The sequence below is a fragment of the Artemia franciscana genome, chromosome 2 (genome assembly GCF_032884065.1).
Source record: "Artemia franciscana chromosome 2, ASM3288406v1, whole genome shotgun sequence".
Taxonomy (NCBI): Eukaryota; Metazoa; Arthropoda; class Branchiopoda; order Anostraca; family Artemiidae; genus Artemia; species Artemia franciscana.
Genome location: NC_088864.1, coordinates 9,607,523 through 9,631,409, shown reverse-complemented (window position 1 = coordinate 9,631,409; position 23,887 = coordinate 9,607,523). Strand labels below are relative to the sequence as shown.

General features: G+C 34.3%; 1 protein-coding gene across 1 annotated transcript in view; it reads right to left on the bottom strand.

Moving 5' to 3' along the window:
- The window catches only part of LOC136034085 (xaa-Pro aminopeptidase 1-like), a 127,969-nt gene that overhangs the window by 30,997 nt on the left and 73,085 nt on the right, over positions 1–23,887 (bottom strand). The window contains exons 11-15 of the mRNA XM_065715213.1: positions 22,957–23,073; positions 19,967–20,228; positions 18,350–18,470; positions 13,729–13,875; positions 6,129–6,342 (exon numbers count right to left, since the gene is read on the bottom strand). Of these exons, the coding sequence (XP_065571285.1) occupies positions 6,129–6,342; positions 13,729–13,875; positions 18,350–18,470; positions 19,967–20,228; positions 22,957–23,073 (861 nt within the window). The remainder of the gene's footprint in view (positions 1–6,128; positions 6,343–13,728; positions 13,876–18,349; positions 18,471–19,966; positions 20,229–22,956; positions 23,074–23,887) is intronic.

Sequence of the window (23,887 nt, the reverse complement as noted above, 5' to 3'; positions counted from 1 at the left end):
GCACTTTTTTGTTTCTGTAAATTTTTCTATTTATCACTCAAAGAAGATATAGTGGCTGTGGGGCCGGGGAAATAGCGCATATATTTAACACTTATGGATTTTAGTCCATCTTCAATTTGAAACTGGTGCCTGCCTGCTTGCCTGCTAGAACGGAGCTTTCCACTCGAAAGCAGAAACATGGTTTGATGAAACGAAAGCTTGGCTGCACAACTTCAGATACTCCTCTCTGACATAGGCTATATAACTCCACTTCACTTCGCACACCATAGGCTCTGGCTCGAGGACAAGCAAAAACCATCCTTTTTGGCCCCAGGCAAGAGTTCTACGGAGCTTTCCAAAATGTAATGTCATATTCATCAATCCGGCCTGAGGTCCACACTTTCCGTAAAAACCGCACAGGTTAGACCCTTACCAGTTTCCAGGAATAAGCTGAGATCGGCGGCATAGGAAAAAAAAACAAAAAAAAAACGGGACAAAACCAAAGTGTTGCTCTCGCAACACAATGACGCATTCTAGCATGACTCGTTTTCTTAGGGCCTGTGGGGAATCCCTACTTGTAACTGAGGAGGTCAAACACGAGAGCAGGGGGAGGAATGTTACGTAATGATGATGTAAACGTGAGTGATAAGTAATACTTCAAGAGATTTTATTCTTCGAGATTTCATTTTCCTTCCAAGACTTTTTTATCAGGGGAACATTATATTATAAAGATTTTTGTCCACATTAGGATTCAAATGAGATTTTCCCTCAACGAAGTGGAGCGCTAGACAGCTAGACCAGTAAACTTTTCATAATATTTTTTATTTTGAGACTAGTTTCTACATGATAGTCTATTCCATGCAAAGAAAATTCCCCGCTCACTTTCTAGAATGATTAACTGGATTGTGTGTTTCATATGCCTGCAATAATTGACATGGAGGGGGAAAATCGATTACTAGAAATTGGTTACATCTGATATGCACCAGCTCGTTAAGTAATGGTTTAGGGGGTATTAACAGATAATATTTTAGTTTGTTGTTAGTGCAATTGTTAGCAATAGACTCTTTTACTCCATTGGAACTTGAATGTGTTATCAGAGATGAAACAAAAGCGTGAGTATTATTATTATTATTATTGAACCACATTATTCCTAGGGCACTGAAATTTATATTATAAAAGTAAATACCGATATTCTATCTAAGAACATGAATTGTCACCCAGAGCATCGGCTAACCGTCTCAAAAATATAAGGTTAATTAAACATATCTCTTTATTAATGCTGCGAGATTTAGCATACTTTTAATTTCAGGGGATATTCTACCTTAAAAATCCTTTTTCAGGCTCCAGCGTCGGCTGACCGTCTCAATAATATAGGGTCCACTAAAGACACCTCTTATTTTTGTTGCAAGATTTTGCTTTAACGTGATATGCTAGATTTAAAATCTTCTTTCAAGCCTCAGCGTTGGCTGAGGGTCTCAAAACATAAGTTCGATTAAAGACATCTGTCTTATTTTTGTTGTGGCTTTTAGTGTAAAATTTTCCTCATTTTGTGAGGCTCAGCATTGGCTGACCGTCTCCAAAACATAATGTCCATTAAAGACATCTCTTCTATTTTGTTGCGAGATTTAGCCTAGATTCTGCTTTAAAGCAATATACTACATTAAAATCCATTTATTGAACCACAGCGTTGGCTCACCGTCTCAAAAACATGGGGTCCATTAAAGATATCTCTTTGATTTAGTAGCGAGATTTAGCATAGATTTTGCTTTAAATCGATATGCTACGTTGAAAATCGTTTTTAAGCCTCAGCGTCTGTCAAAACATAGTGTGAAAAAGACATCTGTATTATTTTTGCAGCAAGATTTAGCATAAAATTTTGTTTTAAGACAATATTCTACCTTGAAAATCATTATTCAAGCTTTAACATTGGCTTTTTTTTAGGATGCGTATCACCTTAAGAAAAATGTTTATCCTACATCTTGTTAAAAGAATAAAAGAGATCGCTATAATGGACCCTATGTTTTACAGACGGTCAGTTGACACTGAGGCTTAAAAATGACTTCTTAAGGTACCATATCGTTTTAAAGCCAAATCGATGCTAAATCTAGTTACAACAAAATAAAATTCTAACGTACCCATTATTTTTGAGACGTTTACCCCGCGCTGAGGCTCACAAAGGGATTTTTAAGGTATCATATCGCTTTAAAGCAAAATCTCTGCTAAATCTTGTAACAAAAATAACAGATTTCGTTAATGGAAGCTATGTGTTTTAGACGATCAGCCGACGCTGAGGCTCACAAAATTATTTTTTAGGATGTATGTCACCTTAAAGCAAAGTTGAATCCCAAATTTCGCTATAAGAATAAAAGAGATGTCTTTAATTGACCCTATTTTTTTGAGATGTTCAGCAGACAAAGAGGCTCACGAAACGATTTGTAAGGTAACATATCACCTTAAAGCCAAATCTAGTCTAAATCCCATAATAAAAATAAGAGATTTTATTAATGGACCCTATATGTTTTAGATGATCAGCCGACGCTGAGGCTCACAAAATGAATTTTTAGGAAGCATATCACCTTAAAGCAAAATTTTATGCTAAATTTCGCTAACAGAATCAGAAGTATCTCTAACGAACCCTATGTTTTTGAGACAGTCAGTGAACGCAGAGATTCACCATAGGATTTTTAAGGTAGCATATCCCCTTAACGTAAAGTCTACGCTAAATCTTTAAACAAGAATAAAAGAGATTTTTTTTAAAGGACCCAATGTTTTTGAGACGGTCAGCCAATGCTGTGGGTCACAAATGAGTTTTTTAGTTAGAATATCAGTACGTTCCTGTATAATGTAAATTTCAGTGCCCTAGGCATAATTTGGCTCAATAATAATGATACTTTCACTTGTATTTTACCTCTGATAATACATTCAAATTTCAATAGAGCAAAAGACTCTATCACTTACAAATGCACCAGGAACAATCCCCAATACTCTCTGATAATACCCCCTAAGCTATTACTTAATATTCAGGTGCAAATCGATTGTAACCAATGTCTAGTCTAGTTTTCTCCCCTGCGTGTCAATTATTACTAATATATTAAATACTCAATCCATTGAATCATTTTAGAAAATGGGCCGGGAATCCTCAGTGCGTGGAATAGGCTATTACATAGAAAATATTCCTCGAATAGAAATATTATGAATAATTTGATAAAAAAATTTTTGGTACATAAGGGTTCCTTGTGAAAAATAAACCTTGAAAGCAAAAAGAAAACTCGGAGAAAATTCTCTCAGAGTGTTACGTAACACAGAAGGACGCATCATCATTACCTAGCATCCCTCCCCACCCCCACCCCAGGGTGTGTCCTCCTTAGTCAGAGGTGGGGATTCCTCAAAGGCACTGAAAAAACAAGTCACGTGAGAGTGCGTCATTCTCAGTTACAACCGGGGCTCCCCACTTGACTAGCGGACCCCCCTTATTGGAATCGATTACTAGGGACTTGTTAAAATTTGTTACTAGGGCCCTGATGGAATTGGTTTCTAGGGCCCATATTTGAATTGACTGCTAGGGCCGCCAATTCAAATTGGTTGCTAAGGCCCACGTTCGAATTGACAGCTTGGAACCCACTCCCATATTTGAAAAGGTTGCTAGGGGTCCTGGTTGGATTGGTTGCTATGGCTCCAGTGGAATTTCTCACTAAGGCCCGGCGTGTCAAAGGTTCTCCACTAGTGGGCCCTGAAGGTTTTCTCTATGCCCTAGTTTGTTTTTAAGTAATTAACATAACAGAGACTTGTATCTCTTGGAAAACATTCCGTATTACGTAACATCCAAAATAAGGAAATCCTAATACTTGTCAATCAAAAGTAAACAAAGCCCAATTACGTTACAACCACCTGCTTCTCTTAGAAAACATTTCCTATTATATAAAAAGCATCTGTGTCTTGAAGATGACTAATAATACCTGTATCTTGAAAAATAGTTTCTTAAAAATAGTGTCGGGTCAAGATTCGAATGGGGTTGTACCCTGTCAAAGTAATTATGCCAACACTACTCGAGACTTGTCCATTGTTGACGAGTAGGTTTTTTTATTGGGAAGTATATAGAATTTTTTCGGGAGGGGGGCTGGATCTTGTGCTTAGGGTTGGTTTCTATAGGAAGAAACATTCTTGGGAAGGCAAATTTTCGGAGGGGGGCGGGTAAATTTTTCAGGTGAAGTTTTACACTGAAAAGATTTGACAGAATTCTTATAAGAACTTCTTTTCGATTGGCTTACATTCTCTTTGCCAACTCAATTTAGTAAACTGAGATATTCGGTGAGAAATACCTGAGGGCTATTTTCGACGTATTTTGATTTTCGATAAAAATTTCCACGGAAGGAGACACTTCCAGAGTGATACAAAAACCAATTAGAAAATATAGTTTTTGTGACGTGAAAGTATGCCAGGAGAATTTTTCTGGCTGAATCGTCCGAAAGAAATTTTACGGGAGGGGGGATTTTCAGTAAGGATGGACATGTCTGGGGGAATTTAACGGGAGATGCACTTTACGTTAGATGAAGTTTTCCCGGAAGAGTTTTCCGTAAGTGGGATATATTTTATGGAGGATGATTCAGATTTACCGACATAATTAAAAAAAATAAGAAATTAAATAAAAAATAAGCTTTTTAAACTGAAAGTATGAAGCAACATCGAAGCTCAAAACGAAGAGAAATCATAAAGTATATTAATGGTTGGCTCCTCCTCAATACCTTGCTCTTTACGCTAAAGTTTGAATTGTATTCAATTTTTTAAGAGCAGAAACTCAAACACAAGGGCCATCTAATTAGAAAGGACGCTTTGTTAAGTTCAAACAGTTTTAGTGTTAAAAGTAAGGTAATGAGGAGGGGGCAACTTTCATATATCACATAATTTCTATTTATTTGAGTTAAATATTTCTCCTTACTTTCAGTTAGAGAAAAAAACTATTTAATGTCTCTATAGAGACAGACTTTTTAGGTTTTTTGACTATGCTGAATAAAATGGCTATCTAAGAATTTTGATTCGGTCAGTTTGGGAAAAATGAGCATGGGAAGGGGCCTAGGTGCCCTCCAATTTTTTGGTCACTTAAAAAGGGCACTAGAACCTTTAATTCCCGTTAGAATGAGCCCTTCTGCAACATTCTAGGACCACTGGGTCGATACGATCACCCCTGGGGAAAAAAAACAAAACAAAAAACAAACAAATAAACACGCATCCGTGATCCGTCTTGTGGCAAAAAATGCAAAATTCCACATTTTTGCAGATAGGAGCCTGAAACTTCAACTGTAGGGTTCTCTGATAGCTGAATCCAGCTAAGTTATTTTCGTTAAGATTCTATGAATTTTAGGGGGTGTTTACCCCTATTTTCTAAAATAAGTCAAATTTTCTCAGGCTCGTAACTTTTGATGGGTAAGACTAAACTTGATGAAACTTATATATTTAAATCAGCATTAAAATGAAATTCTATTGATGCAACTATTGATATTAAAATTATGTTTTTAGAGTTTCGGTTACTATTGAGCCGGGTCGCTCCTTAGTACATTTCTTTACCACAAACTGTTTGATATCACTTGTCAGCTATGCAATAAGCATGTTGCAGACCTGTTTTACATTTTGTAAAAATAAAATTAGGGTATTTCTCGGGAAGTTAAAATACCCAACCATTTTTCAAGATAGCTCATTAGTGAAGTTAAAAAATATCAAACTTTCATTAAATAGTAGAAAATACCTTATGAAGAAGAATTAAAATGTTAGAAAAGTACAATTTTTGCAATAATTTCTGTAAAGCCTTCTTCAGTGTCAAAAAAACAAATTTTGTCTAAGATCATACAAAAATAGTTAAGAAGAAACATAAATATAAAAAAAAACAGAAAAAAAGATGGATAGCTACAAAAGTTCTTAAATTAAACTTTACAAGAAAATTAAAAGAAAATCTCACACCTCTAAGTTTGTTTTATAGCTCCATTCGATGCCAGCTATTTAATTAAATAGTGCAACAATGACTGTACAATATTTTGGTGCTTCAAATTTCCACGATGAACACTTCACAATTTTCAAAAGATAAAAAAATATCCAAAAAACTGCAAAATATCCTCGATTCCGAGAAAAGTGAAATTAAAAAAAAATGTTAGTTATACCCAGATATTGTCCACCGGAGTCTATTAAAAGCAATCCATTCATGTCAATATTCATGTTGGTTTCTGGTGCTGGCTCATAATGGATGACAGCACCATTTGCACCAAAACCAGCTATTGTGTAAAAACTTGCACCCATGCTTTCATTCTGCTGACTACGAAATTCGTCCAACACTTCTACAACTTTTAGTTCATCCCATGTCACACTACTTTGCACCTAGAAAGGGTTAGTTGCGTTTGGTGAAGGAAGCTAATAAAAATCGTTCCTATCATTGATTAATACAAATGAAAAAAAAAATAAGAAGAAGACGATGAATAGGAAGCAATATTGCCACCCTACCTTTGCCCAAACTAAAGTTAAACTCAAAGGGGCACCTTTTTTATTTGTAGGGTATTGGAGCTAATCCTTTGCATTTAATTATGGCTCCATAGATAAAATGCATTATTTTTTTGTTTAATTGAACCATTTTGAGTAGTTTGGGGACAATCAGTCCCCACAAATAATATTTTGGTGAAGTTCTAGCCTCCGAGCTCCTTTAAACTTGGTACCTATGCTGCCTATTAAAATACTGTAGTTAATCCCTTATTCTAACTGAAGTTTAACTCAAGAAGTGCCATTTTTTTTTTATAATCCGTTAGAGCTGAATGTGTATTTACTTATGGCTCTCTACGTAGAAACGCAATATCTTTTAGTTTATTCAACCTTTTTGAGTGATTTGGGGGGCAGTCAGTCCCCACAAGTAATATTCTTATGGCAGTTCTGACCTCTGCACCTCTCATAGTGTGCACCCACAGCTGTTGTGCTGTTATGCACAAGCCGTATTGAGTGGTTTCGGGGGAAAAAAGTCCCCATAAGCAATATTTTTGAGGGAAAATATATCCTGTGAGTTCCTCCAAGCTTAGCACCTATGCTGGCTAAAGTTTAAAAGGAAATTGGAGTTTTTCAAAAATCCTGTCTTGGGGTCTTTTTCAAATAATAGGAAACAACTACAGAATTTATTTTTACTCTCAGTTTTGCCATTGATAAGAAGAAATAATAATAAGATAGTGCAGTTTGACCCTTATCTGCACTGAAGTTAGACTCGAGAAGGGCGCAAAGCTTTTTTTGTAATTTGATTTAGCTAAATATTTTATTTACTTATGGCTCTATATATACAATACCATTTCTTTTGGTTTGATTGAAGGGTTCTGAGTTAATTGGGGGTTAAGTTAGTCCCCACAAGCTCATTTTAGTAGTAGCTCTGACCACTGAGCCTCTCAATGTATTGGAAATTAGGGTCATCAGGGAATTTGTGTCCTAGCCTCCTTTTTAAGTCGCTGAAAACAGATATAGTCATTAATTCTAAATTTAGTTTTGTCATTGGCACTGAATGAGTACCTTGACCGCCTATAATATATGAAAAACAGACAGGAAAAACAAGCAACTTCATTTTGAGATGCGTGCTTGAACTTCGAGTTGATAGACTACTTTTCCCTATTTATCTCCTCTACTATTATATTTATTGAAGTAAAAGAAATTGTAAAACTTTTACCACATGCCGATATTTCACTGGGGAATGGATTTTGGCAGGGGCACTAGCCAGAGATTCCTCAAAATCAACATAAGACATAATATATTTGTTCAGACCTTATATTATCGATATTTAAATAAAATTTATTCTAGGTATTAAAAACCCCCAAAAGCACCCAACGCGTTAAATCATTGCTAGGCGGAATAAGGTTAAGCATACAGAATTTAAATGCCTGTAGTCCGAGGTATTATTATTATCGTTCAGGCTTAAGCCTATGCTCTTGCTTTTATCAGTATATTAAATATAAAAAAAAACTAGTTTTTTTTAACTGAAAGTAAGGAGCGACATTAAAACTTAAAACGAACAGAAATAACCGCATATATGAAATGGGTTGTCCCCTCCGCAATCCCTCGCTCTTTACGCTAAAGTCTTTAATTGTTTTAAAAAGTAGAATTGTGGCAAAGAGTCAAACTTTAGCGTAAAGCGCGAGGGATTGTGGAGGGGACAACCCATTTCATATACAGGGTAATTTCTGTTTGTTTTAAGTTTTAATGTCGCTCCTTACTTTTAGTTAAAAAATCTTTTTTTTTATTTAATTTCTGAAAGTTTTTGAATTAATGCATGTTTGATTTTGGCTTTCCGCACATAAATTATTGAAATGAAATTTCAATATAATTTTTTTTGGCTAGATGGCTTTCTCTTAGTTTTGATCAGACGATTTTGAGAAATCAGGGGGTGGGGAATGAGGCTTAGTTGCCCTCCAATTTTTCGGTTACTTAAAAAGGCAACTAGAACTTCTTATTTTTAACGAACGTTTTTATTAGTAAGAAATTTACGTTACTTAAGAATTAACTTACGTAACAAACTTTTATATTCTTATGTTTTTATTATGTATATGAGGGGATTTGTCCCCTCGTTAGTGCCTCGCTCTTTACACTAAATCTTAAGTTGTGTCCCAATTCTTTAAGAATCACCCCTGAATCAGAAAGGCCGTAGAATAAATAATTGAAATTACTAAAGATATTTTACCATAAAGAGCGAGGTATTTATCTCCTCCTAAATACCTCGCTTTTTATGCTAAAGTATTTTAAGAGCTACTCATATGCTTAATAATCTCTGTTCGTTTTAAGTTTTAATGCTACTCCTTACTTTCAATTGAAAAAACTTTTTCATGTTTATTTTTCATTGATTTTTTTATACTAATGCTAGAAAATCCTGCGCCCTTTTCATTGAATTTCTCTTCCCCATGACATATTCCTCCAAGTAAAGCTCATCCCACATAGCCCCTCCCCTCAGCCTCATCCCCCAAACCAAAAAAATCCCCCTGAAAACGTCTGAACACTTCCCAATAACCATTACTGTATGTAAACGCTGGTCAAAGTTTGTAACTTGCAGCCCCTCCCCCAGGGACTGTGGGGGATTAATTCATACCCAAAGACATAGTTATTATGGTTTTCTACTATGCGGAACAAAATGGCTATCTCAAAATTTTGATCCGTTGAATTTGGGGGGAAATGAGCGTGGGAGGGGGCCTAGGTGCCCTCCAATATTTTGGTCACTTAAAAAGGGCACTAGAACTTTTCGTTTCCGTTAGAATGAGCCCTATTGCGACATTCTAGGACCACTTGGTCGATACGATGACCCCTGGGGAAAAGAAAAAAAAACACGCACCTGTGGTCTGTCATCTGGCAAAAAATATGAAATTCCACATTTTTGTAAATAGGAGCTTGAAATTTCTACTATGGGGTTCTCGGATACCCTGAATCCGATGTTGGGATTTTCGTTAAGATTCTATGACTTTTAGGGGTTATTTCTTCCTATTTTTCAAAATAAATTAAATTATCTCAGGCTCGTAATTTTTGATTACAAAGACTAAATTTGATGAAATTTATATATTTAAAATCAGCATAAAAATCTGATTCTTTTGATGTATCTTTTAACATCAAAATTCCGAGTTTCACAGTTCGTTACCACGAACTGATTGATTATTAGCATCATATTTAGAAATGGGAATGGAGACACTCAACTTTTTGGCGATTTTTTATATTTATTTCTTTGCTGAGGTTGACCACGTCAATATTAAAATAGAAATACCTAAAATGCTTTGGTGGCGATATTTAAGTCTAGTTTGGAATTATCAATGTACGTTTTAAATTTAATGCTAATTTTTAAGTTTTCTGCACATTTCGGTAGTTCTTGGGAGTCATTTGTAGACGACAGCTATTTTCAGAATTCGCATTTTGCAATGTTATAGATTTCATGGATCTGGTTTTTTGTCAGACTTTCTTAGTTAATGGTCTGAATTTGTTTTTAAACAGCTGGTATCTGGTCATCAACCAGCTAAATGTTTTATTTGGTAACAAAAGCACGTATTTGACTAAAATCGATGAAAATTACGTCCGCTCAACTTTTTGATTTTTTTTTTTTTTTTTGCTATATCATTTTCCAGGAATGAAATCGAGCTAAACAATAAAGTTTAATTGTTGATTCTCTGAATTTTTACTCTCCCTATGCAATCGTTGTCGTGATTTTTCCTTGTGGTCCTTTTTATAACGTTCATATCATAATAAATATGCTTGGATGAAAATTTATTCTTATAGCTATAAGAAATTACCGAGGATATATGACAACAAAACATTTAGTAGTTTTTTTTTTTTTTTTTTTTTTAGGGGAAAAACGGACCCCGAAATATGTAATTTGGGAAATCCTCCCTCATAAAATTTCGTTCAAAATATGTTTCAGAGTTTTACATTGTCGTCCTCTAAGGCTAATAGTCTTTGTCTCGGAAGAAATAAGTGGTAGCTCCGTTTGAAGTGGTATTTTTGTGTTATAATGTATAGTGGCAGCTCTCTAAGCCACAACTTGTGCCCCTAAGCAATAAAGGCACAAGCAAACAACTTAACGTCAAACTGGGGCAAAAGGCTTGTTCAAAATCACTTGAAGTAGAGTTAAAAGGCACAATTGGAGGTAAAAAAAAAAAATCATATCTACGCGTAATGGGCAATTGCAACCTCACGGAAACACATACCCTTAGATTCAAATTTTCTCAACCATGTTCAAGCGAAGATCAATTATAAGCGTTAGTAACAAGCGAAGGTTTGTTTCTAATTAGTGATGTAAAGCGCATGCAATGGCCAACCAAGGATACTATTTCAGGCTTATTCACAAATGTATACGCTAGGATAAATGGGTTGCTTAACTAAGTGATTTAAGCGGGCAGTTGCAACCCTATGATAACATATACCCTTAGATTCAAATTTTCCCAACCATGTTTTAGCGTAGATCAATTATAAGCGTTAGTAACAAGTGAAGTTATATTTATAATTAGTGGTGATAAGCACATAAAGCGCAATGGCCGACCAAGGATACTATTTCAGGCTTATTCACAGATGTATACGCTGAGATAGATGGGCTGCTTAAATAAGTCATAAAATATTTTTCCTCTTAGACATAAGTCCTAACTGCAAATTTTTATAACTTTTAAGTTATAAAAATTTCAGATCAGAACGTTATTGCAAATCAGAACGTTATTGCAAAAGCATATTCAAACCCTTTCCCCTTCTTTGAGGAGAATGAGAACCAATTTTGCAGGCAGGTATGCCTTGACTCGGACTTTTATTTCAGAAACTCTTCTGTTACTTCGGCTTAAATGAAGTTTAAATATCAGTTAGTCCGATAACTTATTTAATAGCTCTTGTTTCAAATTAGACACTTCAGTCTAGGAGCTTATAATTCGAGGGGAGGATGTAGAGAGAGTAAATTCCTAGTTAGAAAATATCTTTTGGTACTTTCATTAAAAAACTTAAAAAAAATTATCCCCTCTAGATCTAAGGAAATACCTAACCGAAAAAAAAATAAAGTTAATTTCTAGTATCTTTTATGAATATAATTTTCTTCTACAATTTTTAGAAATTTGATTTATCATCAATAATTGAAATTAAAACTCCAGGTAAATATCTAGCCAAACCTATTCAGGTCTTTCAAAAGCAATACTTGTTCTCAAAAGAGGATTGACGGTCGTAAATAGAAACACATTAACAGTAGTAAAAAGTTTTGAACACTCTTAGTTTGAAATTACTTGACCTAGACACTTTTGAGGCTTGATGAACCTTAATTTAAAGTTAAGATTAACCGAAAAATTATTTCAAACATCATCTGTTTGATTGTTAATGGTGGTTGTTTCCATCCTTGCAGTCAACTATACATCTAAATTTTTCTAGTAAAAAAAAGAAAAGAAAAAAATATCTTCCCCGAAGGTAACGTTTCAAACTTATTTTGAATTGGGTAACATTTTTTGCCCGTCGTATACCCTCTGATAGAAAATTCCACACCTGAGGCCTTGAAAAAACGGAAACAAAGATGCTCGTTGAGTATTTTGAACCCTAGACACTATCCCTGAATAACTTCCAACTTTGCAAAAAAATAATATTATAAGGTAGGTCTAAATTTACCCCGGGATTGAAGTTACTTGCAATAATTGAAATTCGAACCTAATAAGGAATAATTAGGAATAAATTAGAATAATTATTAAGAATAATTAGAATGATGTTAGGAATAATTAAGAATAAATTCCTTATTAGGAATGAATCCTAAAAACGCTGTTTGGTTATTTTTTGGATTTTATCAGTCTAAACAGAAGGTCCATTAAATTAAAATCAGGTTTTGAAGACAATGCGTTCTGATCACAGACAGTCAAAATGGTCTAAGAGTGTGCTAAGTTGACAACGCCTGAAATCGCATCCAGTGTGGTCTTGACAAAGCATGCATATTCTTACCCAAATACTGTCCTCCTGAATCTAGAACAAAATTTCCGTTTCGAGCAATTTCTTTGTTTGTTCTATTTGAAGGTTTATAGTGGATAATGGCAGAATTAGAGCCAAAACCAACAATAGTTCTAAAACTGGGGCCTTGATTTAAGGCCTGCTCACTTCGATATTCATCAAGTTCCTTAGATACTTTGACTTCGTCCCAATATTGACCTTCTTTCACCTAAAAGTTGAAATTAATCTAAAAGGTATAACATGGTCGTAAACTGTGTGTGGAATAAAAAAACAGCTGTTGCTTGACGACGTTCACTGAGAGGCTGAGAGGTACAGATGCATCTTTTGCCAAAAAAACAAGAAACCTATATTGCTCGATTCATTAGTCTCATATCTATCTGTTCGACGACCGGAATCATAATGTTACTTAGAATATTTCTTAGAGAATCATCTAAGTTTGCTTAAAAAATAAAAGCATGTTCTTAATTTCCCATTTTACACACATTTTTAATCATGTGTTTCAATCAACACAAAAAAGTACACACTAAATTTCTAAAAAGCAATGAGATAGATGGATAAAGCTAAATCTGAACTATCGAAAGACACCAAACTTCACAAATTAAGCCTTCAGTATGCAAGACTAAAAGAATTTTGCAGTCTACAAATATATTTCATTTATGCATTTTATTATTAAATTATCTAGTACCTGGTGCCACTTCCTCTGTATAAAACTTCTTTGTTACTTCAAACGTGCAAACAAAGAAAGACCACTTCCTGTGACAAAAAGTGACGAAATTACTTCAGTACTTGCTAACAATTAATATGTTAAATTGACAACAATTATGAATAGTACTTGTTAACAACCCAGAAAGAAACTAAACTGTATCTATCCGGCAATCTGGGCCTTGAACCATAGTTTTATCCAAAAAATAGTTGCTGTTAGATCATCTTCGTTTACACTGGCAGGGTAGTTTTGAACTATATTTTACCATGCTTAAAATTTAAATCAAGATGTATCACTGACAAGGTTTTGAGTCCCTCCACCTCTCTCTGAAGAAAAAAACAAGAAAGTAATCAAAAAGATTAGGCGAAAATACAAAATAAGTCGCATATACTTCAATTTAATATTTATGACTCGTCTCCAGTTCTCAATTAAAATTTAATAAACCCAAAAAACTTTTGCTAAAAACAAAAATTGTTTGGCTCCTCTTTCTTAACCTGATAAGGTCCACCTCAAAGCATTCAATTTTAGGGACTTCCCTAATATCTCATAACTAATATATTTTTAATTTACTTTATCTACCATCTAAAAAAAGATCATTCTTTTCGTACCTCTTTCTCAAGTTTGGCCAGAAAATCGCAAAGAGCCACAGCATCCTTAATATGCGCTCTTCTCATGCCCTCTACTTCAGTCGGATTCTTTTTGGCCTTCAGAAATATAACAGGAGATGGCATTAGCACAACTTTGGTCTCAGGAATCTAAAATGAGAAGAAAAAATTACATCAATAAACAATAAACAAGTGAATCGAGAATAAGAACATTGGCATACACGGTATCCCATTTGGCAGAAAGAGAGGGCAGTTGCCAGAGAATTTTATTGAAAGGAGTAGCGAAACCTTGAAAAAACCACACCATAGACAAACTGGGCTACTAAAAATAAGCTATAAGACTTTGTGTGTAGAGCCTCAACCAATTCCGAATACAAATAGTTTTTTTAACAATTATTTTATGTTTTTACGTAGATAACTCCTAATAAGGTACTTAATTGACTAAGATATAGTCTCAACTGTAATTTTTGTTTGTCACTAAAACATCATCGCCGTACAAAGTGGGGGAAATCTGGAGACTTCCAAGTCATAGGATATTTTGTTGTTCTCAGTTGGCAAAGATCCCGACACTCGTCTGTCGGTTTCCTCTATCACCCACACTAATAGGGTTATAGCTGTTAGCTGTTATACCTTTAGGCTGTGAATGTGATATGGTAAATTAATCATACAATTCCATTCAGCGATCTTTCATAAATGCAAATGCAAAGTGTGTCGTTTACCGGTGAACGTTATTAGAAGTACCTACCGCATATTCAAGTTTAAGGCTATATCAAAGATTAAGCAACTTCAATTGTTAATTTATTTTAATCGGAACAAGAAGCCCAGCAACAGGGGTTGTTCAGACCAGCGCTCAGTAAACGCAAGAAGACTGGGGAGTGATAGCTCTGAGGTAGGCTGTACAATATAAATCTCTTCTCAAAATAATGAGGCTTGTTTGCAATCACGTGAACCACATAGGCCAATGTGCACCATTAGTTAAACATTAGCTAAAAAGGTATCATTAGGCGTACTTGACACACTTTGCAACAACGATTTAGTATACTCAAGATAGTATTTTAGTTGGACGCTACCTACTTGATGTGTTGGAAAGGCAAGTGAAGTCCATAAAAATTAAGAGCCCCGACCTGATTCGGACAAAAGTATTTCAGCCTTCTAGCTCCATAGTTACCGAACGCAATTTTATACGTTAATCAAGTTCTGAATATGAAAATTCTTTTTGTCATTTTGTTTTTGTCAATTTTGAAATCCCTGGCTCGATAGGGACATTAGACACAACAAGAATTAAAGAAAGGGAGCTTTTCAGCAGTAAAAAAGTTTTACTTTTAATAGCTAAACTCTATGTATGAAGACACAGGGCTCTACTATTTAAGCAGTCTTGGCAACTACGTAGGGCATCAGGATCTATGGGGGGTGCCTTGTCCGTTGGTAAAGAAGTGCCCCATTTTCCAATGAGAGCAGGTGGTGAAAGTAGAACAAACGGAATTTACGTTTACTACATTTTTGTAGTCTATTTACATTGATTTAAATATTTTATTAATACCCTTCTCAGTTCATGGTTATTTTTCATAACAAAACTAATCTAAACACATAATAACTAGAATTTGAAGCATTTCTTCCCTGCCAAAGGATTATTGGGGGAATGGGCACCAAGAAATAGTTTCGTCGAGAGCGTCAGAAACTCTTGAATCTGTCCTGTGGAGAAATAAGCATAAAGTACTGTCTATGCATTAGCAGAGCATGATAATTCTCCCATAAAAACTTCCTTCATTAGTATCAGAAGTAATATATATATATATATATATATATATATATATATATATATATATATATATATATATATATATATATATATATATATATATATATATATATATATATATATATATATATATATATATATATATATATATATATATATATATATATATATATATATATATATATATATATATATATATATATGAAAAGAGAAATCACCAATGCAACAGCACAAAAAAAAGGAAGACAGAAGGAGAAAAGGAAGACTGTTTTCCTACATTAGTGATTAATATGAATCAGTACTTGAATGAGGCCTTAACCCTACTCACCCATACAATTACACAGGCCAAACAGCATAGCCATACACAATCAACCATAAAGAATAATTCATGAACAGGCAGTCGTGTCGTCAGTAAGTATAAGTCGTCATTTACCAAAAAAAAAAAAAAAAAAACAATAAAAAGGCATATGATTCAGAGGCAACAACCCAACACATGGGCTCATCAAGAGAATATACACTTCCCCATAGGGTTTCGGCACTTTAAATTCCCTACCCAGGCAAGTTGCATGCCTACCATAAATTCCCTATGGTATCCCCGTGCTAGGTATATATAAATATATATATATATATATATATATATATATATATATATATATATATATATATATATATATATATATATGTATATATATATATATATATATATATATATATATATATATATATATATATATATATATATATATATATATATATATATATATATATATATAGGACGCTATACAGACCGAACTATTGTCTCGGAATGTAATTTTACACGTCATACGACTAATTCTTCATGCCTTGTCTAGACAACAAGAAAGAAAACGTTATTCTCCAACAGTAAGCTTTGTTTGAACAGAATAGTAGAAAAAAATATTCACAAGTATTATGTTTGGTCTTCAATTGCCTTGCTATCATTCTCTCTAGCTGAAGAAGATAGATTCTAGACTAAACAATACATTTTTGACATGGTTATACTTAAAGTATTTCTAAACTTTGAAATATTTTCTTTCTTGTAGGCAATAGCTTGCAAACCGCCAAAGATAACTGTTTACATTATGTATTTCTAAGTTCTCTTTCGTAGGCGGTCAGTTCTAATTTATTTTTGAGGGATCTTCTTGCTATTTCCACAAATTTACAATAATTTTTTTTTATAATGTTAATATTGTTTTGAAAGTCCGTATATTTTAAGCCAAGGAAACGAACAGAAAACTTTCTAATAACTTCTTAAGTTTGTCAATATTTTGTGGTATTAATCATTATTAAAGAGTTATGCTCAAGAAAGACTGTAGTCATATTTGTTGATTTTAACAAAGTTATGCATTACTGCAGAGCCAATATTATACCTCGCTCAGATGGGTAAGGTTAAAATTTTAAACGTAATTTTAATGATTGACCAACCAGAGCAAAGATTTAAGGCAGATTGTTCTTAAAGTTCATGTTCCCTGTGCAATTTTTGGTATGTTATTTATTTGCTCTCTCTCAGCTGTCATGTATAAACGAAAACAGACAAGTTCGGTATAATTCCTTAACTAAGATTCAACATTCTCCATCTGTCGTATGACATTTCTTAAATTTTGTCCACGTGGTTGTGTAGATTAAATTGGTCAAAAATCGCTGAAAATGGGCGATTTCCCTATTTTTTAAAAGTAAGTTTAGATTGTTTCCCAAGACAAAGTCTAAGTAATACCTATATACCATTATTCTGGCCTGGGGACTAGATGAATATGAACCTAATGAATCCAATATGTTAAGTATTCTGTCTTTTTTTGTGCATTTTGCAGCTACGGGCGTGTCGTAAAATTGTTTGTTTCAAAGGGAACACATAGTTTAAACTGAAGAAATTAGTGTCATGAACCGCGTTTCTTCTATATGTATGCTGAATCTGACAAAAAAAAAAAACACATGCTAGTTTGGTAGAGAATAGATAAGGGACAATTAGTGTGGATTTAAAAGCAGGATCTCAACACTTCAATTACTTGCTTCTATATCTCTGGTGTAAAGCACGGACCAACAAAGAACATGGATCATTCGCAAGTCTAGGTTTTAAGGAATAATAAGTGATTACTGACAGATATACAAAACTAATGAAATACCACTTAAATAAATAAATAATCAACTATTGACACATTTGATTGTGTCAATTTGTTTTCAAGAATATTAGATCAGTCAATCTATTGACATATATGACTATAGTGCGGCTTAGGCATCAGGTTCGAACAGGGGCGCCATTTGGGCCAAATCTTGGGGTGTGCATGGGGCATTTGACAGAACTTGAGACTTTTATTATGAATCTAACCTACTTTCAAAGTTTACAATGATTAATAGCAAATAGCGTAATCACCCCAAGGGTCGTCAGGTAATTACGCTCTTTGGCTAATAGGCGTGCAGTTAGTTCAAACCATTTGAACAGAATGGATTATGTTGGACATAATGGATAATTATGGCCGGAAAAGGGCCCTTTGTGGTGGAAGCTAGGGCCCCCTGGAAAATCTAGGGTGGGCATTTGCCCACCCCTGACCCCCCCCCAAATGGCGCCTCTGGGTTCGAACCAAAATACACATACTAAATATGATAAGCAACCATGGCCATATCCAGGATTTGCTTTTTTGGGGGGGGGCTTACATATGGATTTTTTTCGAAGGGGTTTTTTAAAAAAAAGCTATAAAAAAGCATAAAAGAAATTTGTTTTTATTAATTTTTGTTACGTTTTTTACGAGTTGGACAAACATTTCGGGTTGGGGGGGGGTCAAACCTCCTTCACTTGATACAGCCTTGTAGGCAATAAATTAAAAATAGAATATTATTAATAATGAAACTTACCAGTTCATATATTGAAAAGCTAGCTCCACCAGAGTAGCTATATCTCCTTGGAATTATTACATACTCCCAGGCGACAGCCATTTCTGTTAAAACTGAATTAATGGTTTCATATTCCATGACACTGCAAGCAAGATATCAAATTAGTTTTTACAATTATATGTTTATCTATAATTTAATGGTATTTTCTGTTATTTTTACTGTTTTAGGGGAAAAGCGTCTCTCGCGACATGTAGTTGACGATTCATCCCCCCTTTTTTAGTGACATCGAAGAATAGCTTGTGTTTGCTGATTTTGCATGATCTAAGAAGAAATACATGTTTTATTACTTGTTATTGGTGCCCCAGCTATTTTTCTGCGGCATAAAAATAAAGCTCATTTGGGGCTGATTTTCCCTAATTTACAGAGAAATGCTTGAAGTTGACGTTTCAGCTTTTTTTCTGAGCTGTAACTAACACAGTTGATTGAGGCCTTTTTATTCTTTTTAGGCAGTACAGTCTCTAGCAGTTGTCACTTGCACGCAACTTTCTGAATGCGAAAAATTGGCCTGATTTAGGGATAAAAAAAGATGTTTCGTAGTTGGTGTTCCAACTTTTTTTTCTGAAGCATTAAAGAATTAGATTGATTGTTATTCTTCAACAATTATTTTGTATATCAGAAACACAGACACTTAACGAAGACAATTTGCCAGACAAACTTATCAAGTCGCATATTCAGTGAGCTAGTAAGTAACTGCACAAATCTTACACTGAAACACGCCGACGTAAAATACGACCATATTGAATAGATTCATCCTTTTTAGTTTGAAAACACTATATTTGTCCAATTCTTAAGACAGCTAAAGTTAGATCTACATTATATGACATTAGCATTACTATTGGTAAATGTAAGGAGTGACGGCCCAATAGTAACACGGAATTCTAAGAAACTGAATTTTGATAACAATAGATAAATCAAAAGATTGTATTTTTATGCTGATTCAAATATATAAGGTTCATTAAGTTTAATGTTACCCATCAAAAGCTACAAGCCCGAGAAAATTTACCTGATTTTCGAAAAAAGAGGGAAACATCTTCCAGAACTTAAGCGAGATATCGGGTTTGACCCCCTCCCCCTCCAATATTTTTGCCTGACTCGTAACCAAGTAGCAAAATGCGTATAAACATACTTTTTATGCTTCTGGTGAAGTTTTTTCATAACACCCCCGGTAAAAAAAAATTCCCCTTGAAAAACAATCCTGGATTCGTCAGTGATTGCTAGCATTCTAGTAAGTTGTTTAAATGATCCTGTATTTCAATACTTTTCGTATTTTAGTACTGTTTTTTAATATCTATTCGGGTAGTAGATCTATGGCTACAATTGAAGTTTTTCTGTTTGTCCCAATTTTTTAAGAACAGCTTCTGATAGACAAGGGCCGTTTAATTAGAACAGGAAGCTTTTTATAAAATTACTAAAAGCTTTAAAGTAAAGAGAAACTTATTGAGGAGAAGGGAGACTACTTCATGTACGAAATAATTTCTGTTCGTTTTGACTTTTAAAGTTGCTCCTTGTTACTGGTTAAAAAAAAAATCGTATTTTCATCTAATTCACCTAAGCAGTAGAAATTCTGCATCAACTCACTCAACACAAACAGCTGATCCACAATTGCGTGTATTTAAATGATCTAAGACAGAGCCGGTGACCTTCTCTGTTGGCGTGAAAAGAACAGATCTTGTAGAATCAATAACCAAGAAACTCCTAAACAAAGGGTTGTACGGTATGTCTGCTCCGCGTAGGTTCAGCGTCCATGCAACTTCATCCAGAGCTGTGACAACGATTGCATCTGCATCATTCTTCACCAATTGTTCACGGATATCACCTAGTTTGTCTTGCCAGCTTCGGCCTGCAATTAGATTTATGTTTATTTGAAACGGAAACGACTGTGTATATAATATGTCTTCTAAAGAACACCGAATGACAGGCCTAGAGAACGGAAATGCACTCTGATGAGTTACTTATGGGGAAGAGAAAAGGATATATAAAGTGGAAATATTACAGTATTGAAGAATTTGAAATCCTTGTCTCTGCATTAAAAAAAAAAACCTTAGCATTAGATTTTTCTGTGTTAAAACAAAAAAATAATAAAAATTTCAATTTGTGTCCTTCTCTTGAGAAAACTCGTACGGATGCTAATTGTTATTTTAAATGAAAAATCTAGGAGTAATCAATTCATTGGTTCAGTCATCAAAAATTAAAATATTGTTCCCCCAATAAAATTTCACTTCTAAAAACAATTTGACAAAACAGCAAAATGTCGTCAAAATTTGAAAAAATCATACAGTGATATGTAATGAAATAGGGGTTCATTGAGTAGGCATATTTATGTCTCCTAATTTTTTTTATTTTATTTTTTGTTTATTGAAGGCACAAAATTATTTCAATGAGCTCACGTTCCGAACTCTGAGATGAATTTCTTGTTTCATTTAATTTTTTTTCGAAATATGTATTATCTTAATATTCCATATTACACTGATGTTAATTATATGACTTAGTGATATAATTTATCTAGAGAAGTTTGTATCTATTTAGATGACTGTAGCCAAGCTTTATGAAATAGTTCCTAGAAATAAACTGTAAGCAAGGAATGATTCAGTCACATACTCATCTAAAATCTAAAACAGGGAATTTTGATAACAATTAATACATCAAAAGAATGAGTTTTTGATGTTGATTTCAAAAATATAAAATGCATTCAGTTTAATGTTAACTATTAAAAGCTACAGGCCTGGAAGAATTTACTTGATTTTTGAAAAAGCGGAAAACATTCCCAGAAGTTTGAGAGATCCTAATGAAGATTTCATCATCAAATGCAGCATATCAGAGAGCCCAGAAATTGAGGTTTAAAGCTCCTATCTACAAAATGATGAATTTTGCATTTTTGCAAAAAAAAAGATCACACATGCTTGTTCATTGGTTTTGTTTGATGGTTTTTTTTTCCTGCAGGGAGTAATCGTATCAAAAGAATGGTTCCAAAAGATCGTGAGAGGGCTCACTCAATCGAAAACGAAAAGTTCTAGTGTCCTTTCTAAGGGACCAAAAGATTGGAAGGAAACAAGACCACATCCCGCACCCCTTATTTCTCTTAAGACATTCAATGAAGGTTTTGAGACTACCGTTTGATATTTGAAAGATCGAATAGCTATAGCCTACTTTTGACAAATATATGATCCCCCCTCCAGTCCCTGGGGAATGGGCTTTAACACATGCAGTTTGCCCATTCTTTATATTTTGTAGTTGTTATTGGGAAATTTGCAAAAAGCTTTTAGAGCTCTCTTCGCGGAAGGGGGGGGGGGTCCACAGGGATAATTTTCCTTGGGTTGGAAAGTTTCTCAGGGAAATTTTTCTGGGGAAACTTTACATGGGGAGAATTTTCTTGAATTCACTTATGTAATTCTTTTTATTTGTCTTACTTTCTCTTTGGCTGCAAAATTTTACATGTAGAGAGAATGCTCTTGGGAAATGTCAGGAGGAGGTTTTCAGCCACCCCTCCCTAAACAATTCCTTCATTCAGGAGTGAAGAAACTGTCTGGGGGGATTCGTTCATGAAGAGATTTTCTGTGTGAGGGATTTTCTCTTACGGAATTTTCTGTGAGAACAACTTTACATGGGCGAAGAAGAAGAATTTCCCAGACAAATTTTAACTTGAATGGAATTATCCGAGGGGAATTTTCCGCGCAGGGACAGGTGGGTTTCTCGGCATGGAGTGAAAACGATTAGAAAATATATTAGAAAACATGTTTTTTTAACTGAAAGTATGGAGTAATGTTAAAACTTAAACGAATCGAAATTGTTCCGCGTATGAAGAGGCTTCCTCTTCATAATTCTTCGCTCGTAACGGTAATTTTAACTTTTTGTCCCAATTCTTTAAGAACTAGCCCAGAAACACAAAGACCTTTTACCTTGTATAAAAAGCTTTTTAAATCACTAAAAAGAATTAGTGTAACGGGTGAGGGATTGAGGAGGGGGCATCCCCCCTTATATACGTAAAAAATTTATTCGATTTAAGTTATAATGCTTCTCTTTACTTTCGGTTGAAAAAACGTGTTTTTTTATTTAATTATTATTGAATAGCAATTTATATTAGCAAAGAATGTCATACACTGAGATAGTTGGGGAGAGCGGTGTGCGTTCACGAAAATCACGAAAAAATAAACAGGAGGAAGGGGCAAATTTGTCGCTCAATTTAATTGCTAAAAGAGAGGTATTTTTCAATGAAAATACCCCCTATATGGGTATTCTTTAAATTTTGAAGAGAGGAGAGTAAAAAAATAGGGGCAAATACCGTTCAGCCTTCTGTCCCCTTCAATTGCAGTCTGTAAAAATTTATTTTTTTTAATTTAGGAGGGGGAAAACGCCTGAGAGTTTTGATGATGAAAATTGGCAAACTTAGTCTGTTGGAAGGAAAAATAAACTTTAAATTTTTTCCTTGTAAAGAAGAAGCAAATTTGGATAATTTTCTAACACCATTATATTAAGGGAATTTCTAATTCTTTCTCAGCCTTATCGGTGACACTAAAATCAACTCTGGCTATTTTTTGTAATAAAAAATGAATTAATAATATAATACTAACCTGCGAAGTCAATCTCATGGACAAATGCTGGTGCTGAAGGATATGGTGGCTGTTCTGTACCCCAAACTCGATCAACCAAGTTCGTATTAATTGACCTCAGCTGAATACCCACTTCATCTGAAAGGCAGATTTTAATTAGTCACTAATTTTAAATATGGCTCTGCCATGAAATTTCTCCATCATATTTAATAGGTCAATTGGTTTTTTCTGCTAATTAAAAAAAATGTTTTTTAAAACTAAAAGTAAGGAGAACAGGAGAGCAGAGACGAACAGAAATTTTTGCGCAGATGAAGGGGGTTACCCCATCCTCAACACCTTGCTCTTTACACTAAAGTTTTTAGTAACGGACAGAAATTATTGCGCATATGAAGGGGATCACCCCTCCTCAACATCTCGCTCTCTACGTTAAAATTTTTTGGCACTTTTAAAAAAGCGTCTTATCAAACAGTTCCTGGTAACCAACTGTAGCAAGAAGAGAAACCAAAAACTAAACAAAGCTCTAAAAAATGGAATTTTTATATCAATAGTTACATCAAAAGAACCGTATTTTAATGCAAATTTTAAATATATAAGTTCCATCAAATTTGGTCTTACTCATAAAAAGTTACAAGCCTGAGAAGTTGCCTTATTTTAGAAAATAGGAGGGAACAACCCCTAAAAGTCATAGAATCTTAACGAAAATCACACCATCAGATTCAGCGTATCAGAGAACCCTATTGTAGAAGTTTCAAGCTCCTATCTAAAAAAATGTGGAATTTTGTATTTTTTGTCAGAAGACTGATCACAGGTGCGTGTTTATTATCTTTTTTCAAGGGGGGATCGTATTGACCCATTGGTCCTAGAATTTAGCAAAAGGGTTCATTCTAAGTGAAATTAAAAGTTATATTGCCCCTTTTAAGTGACCAAAAAATTAGAGGGCTCCCACGCTTGT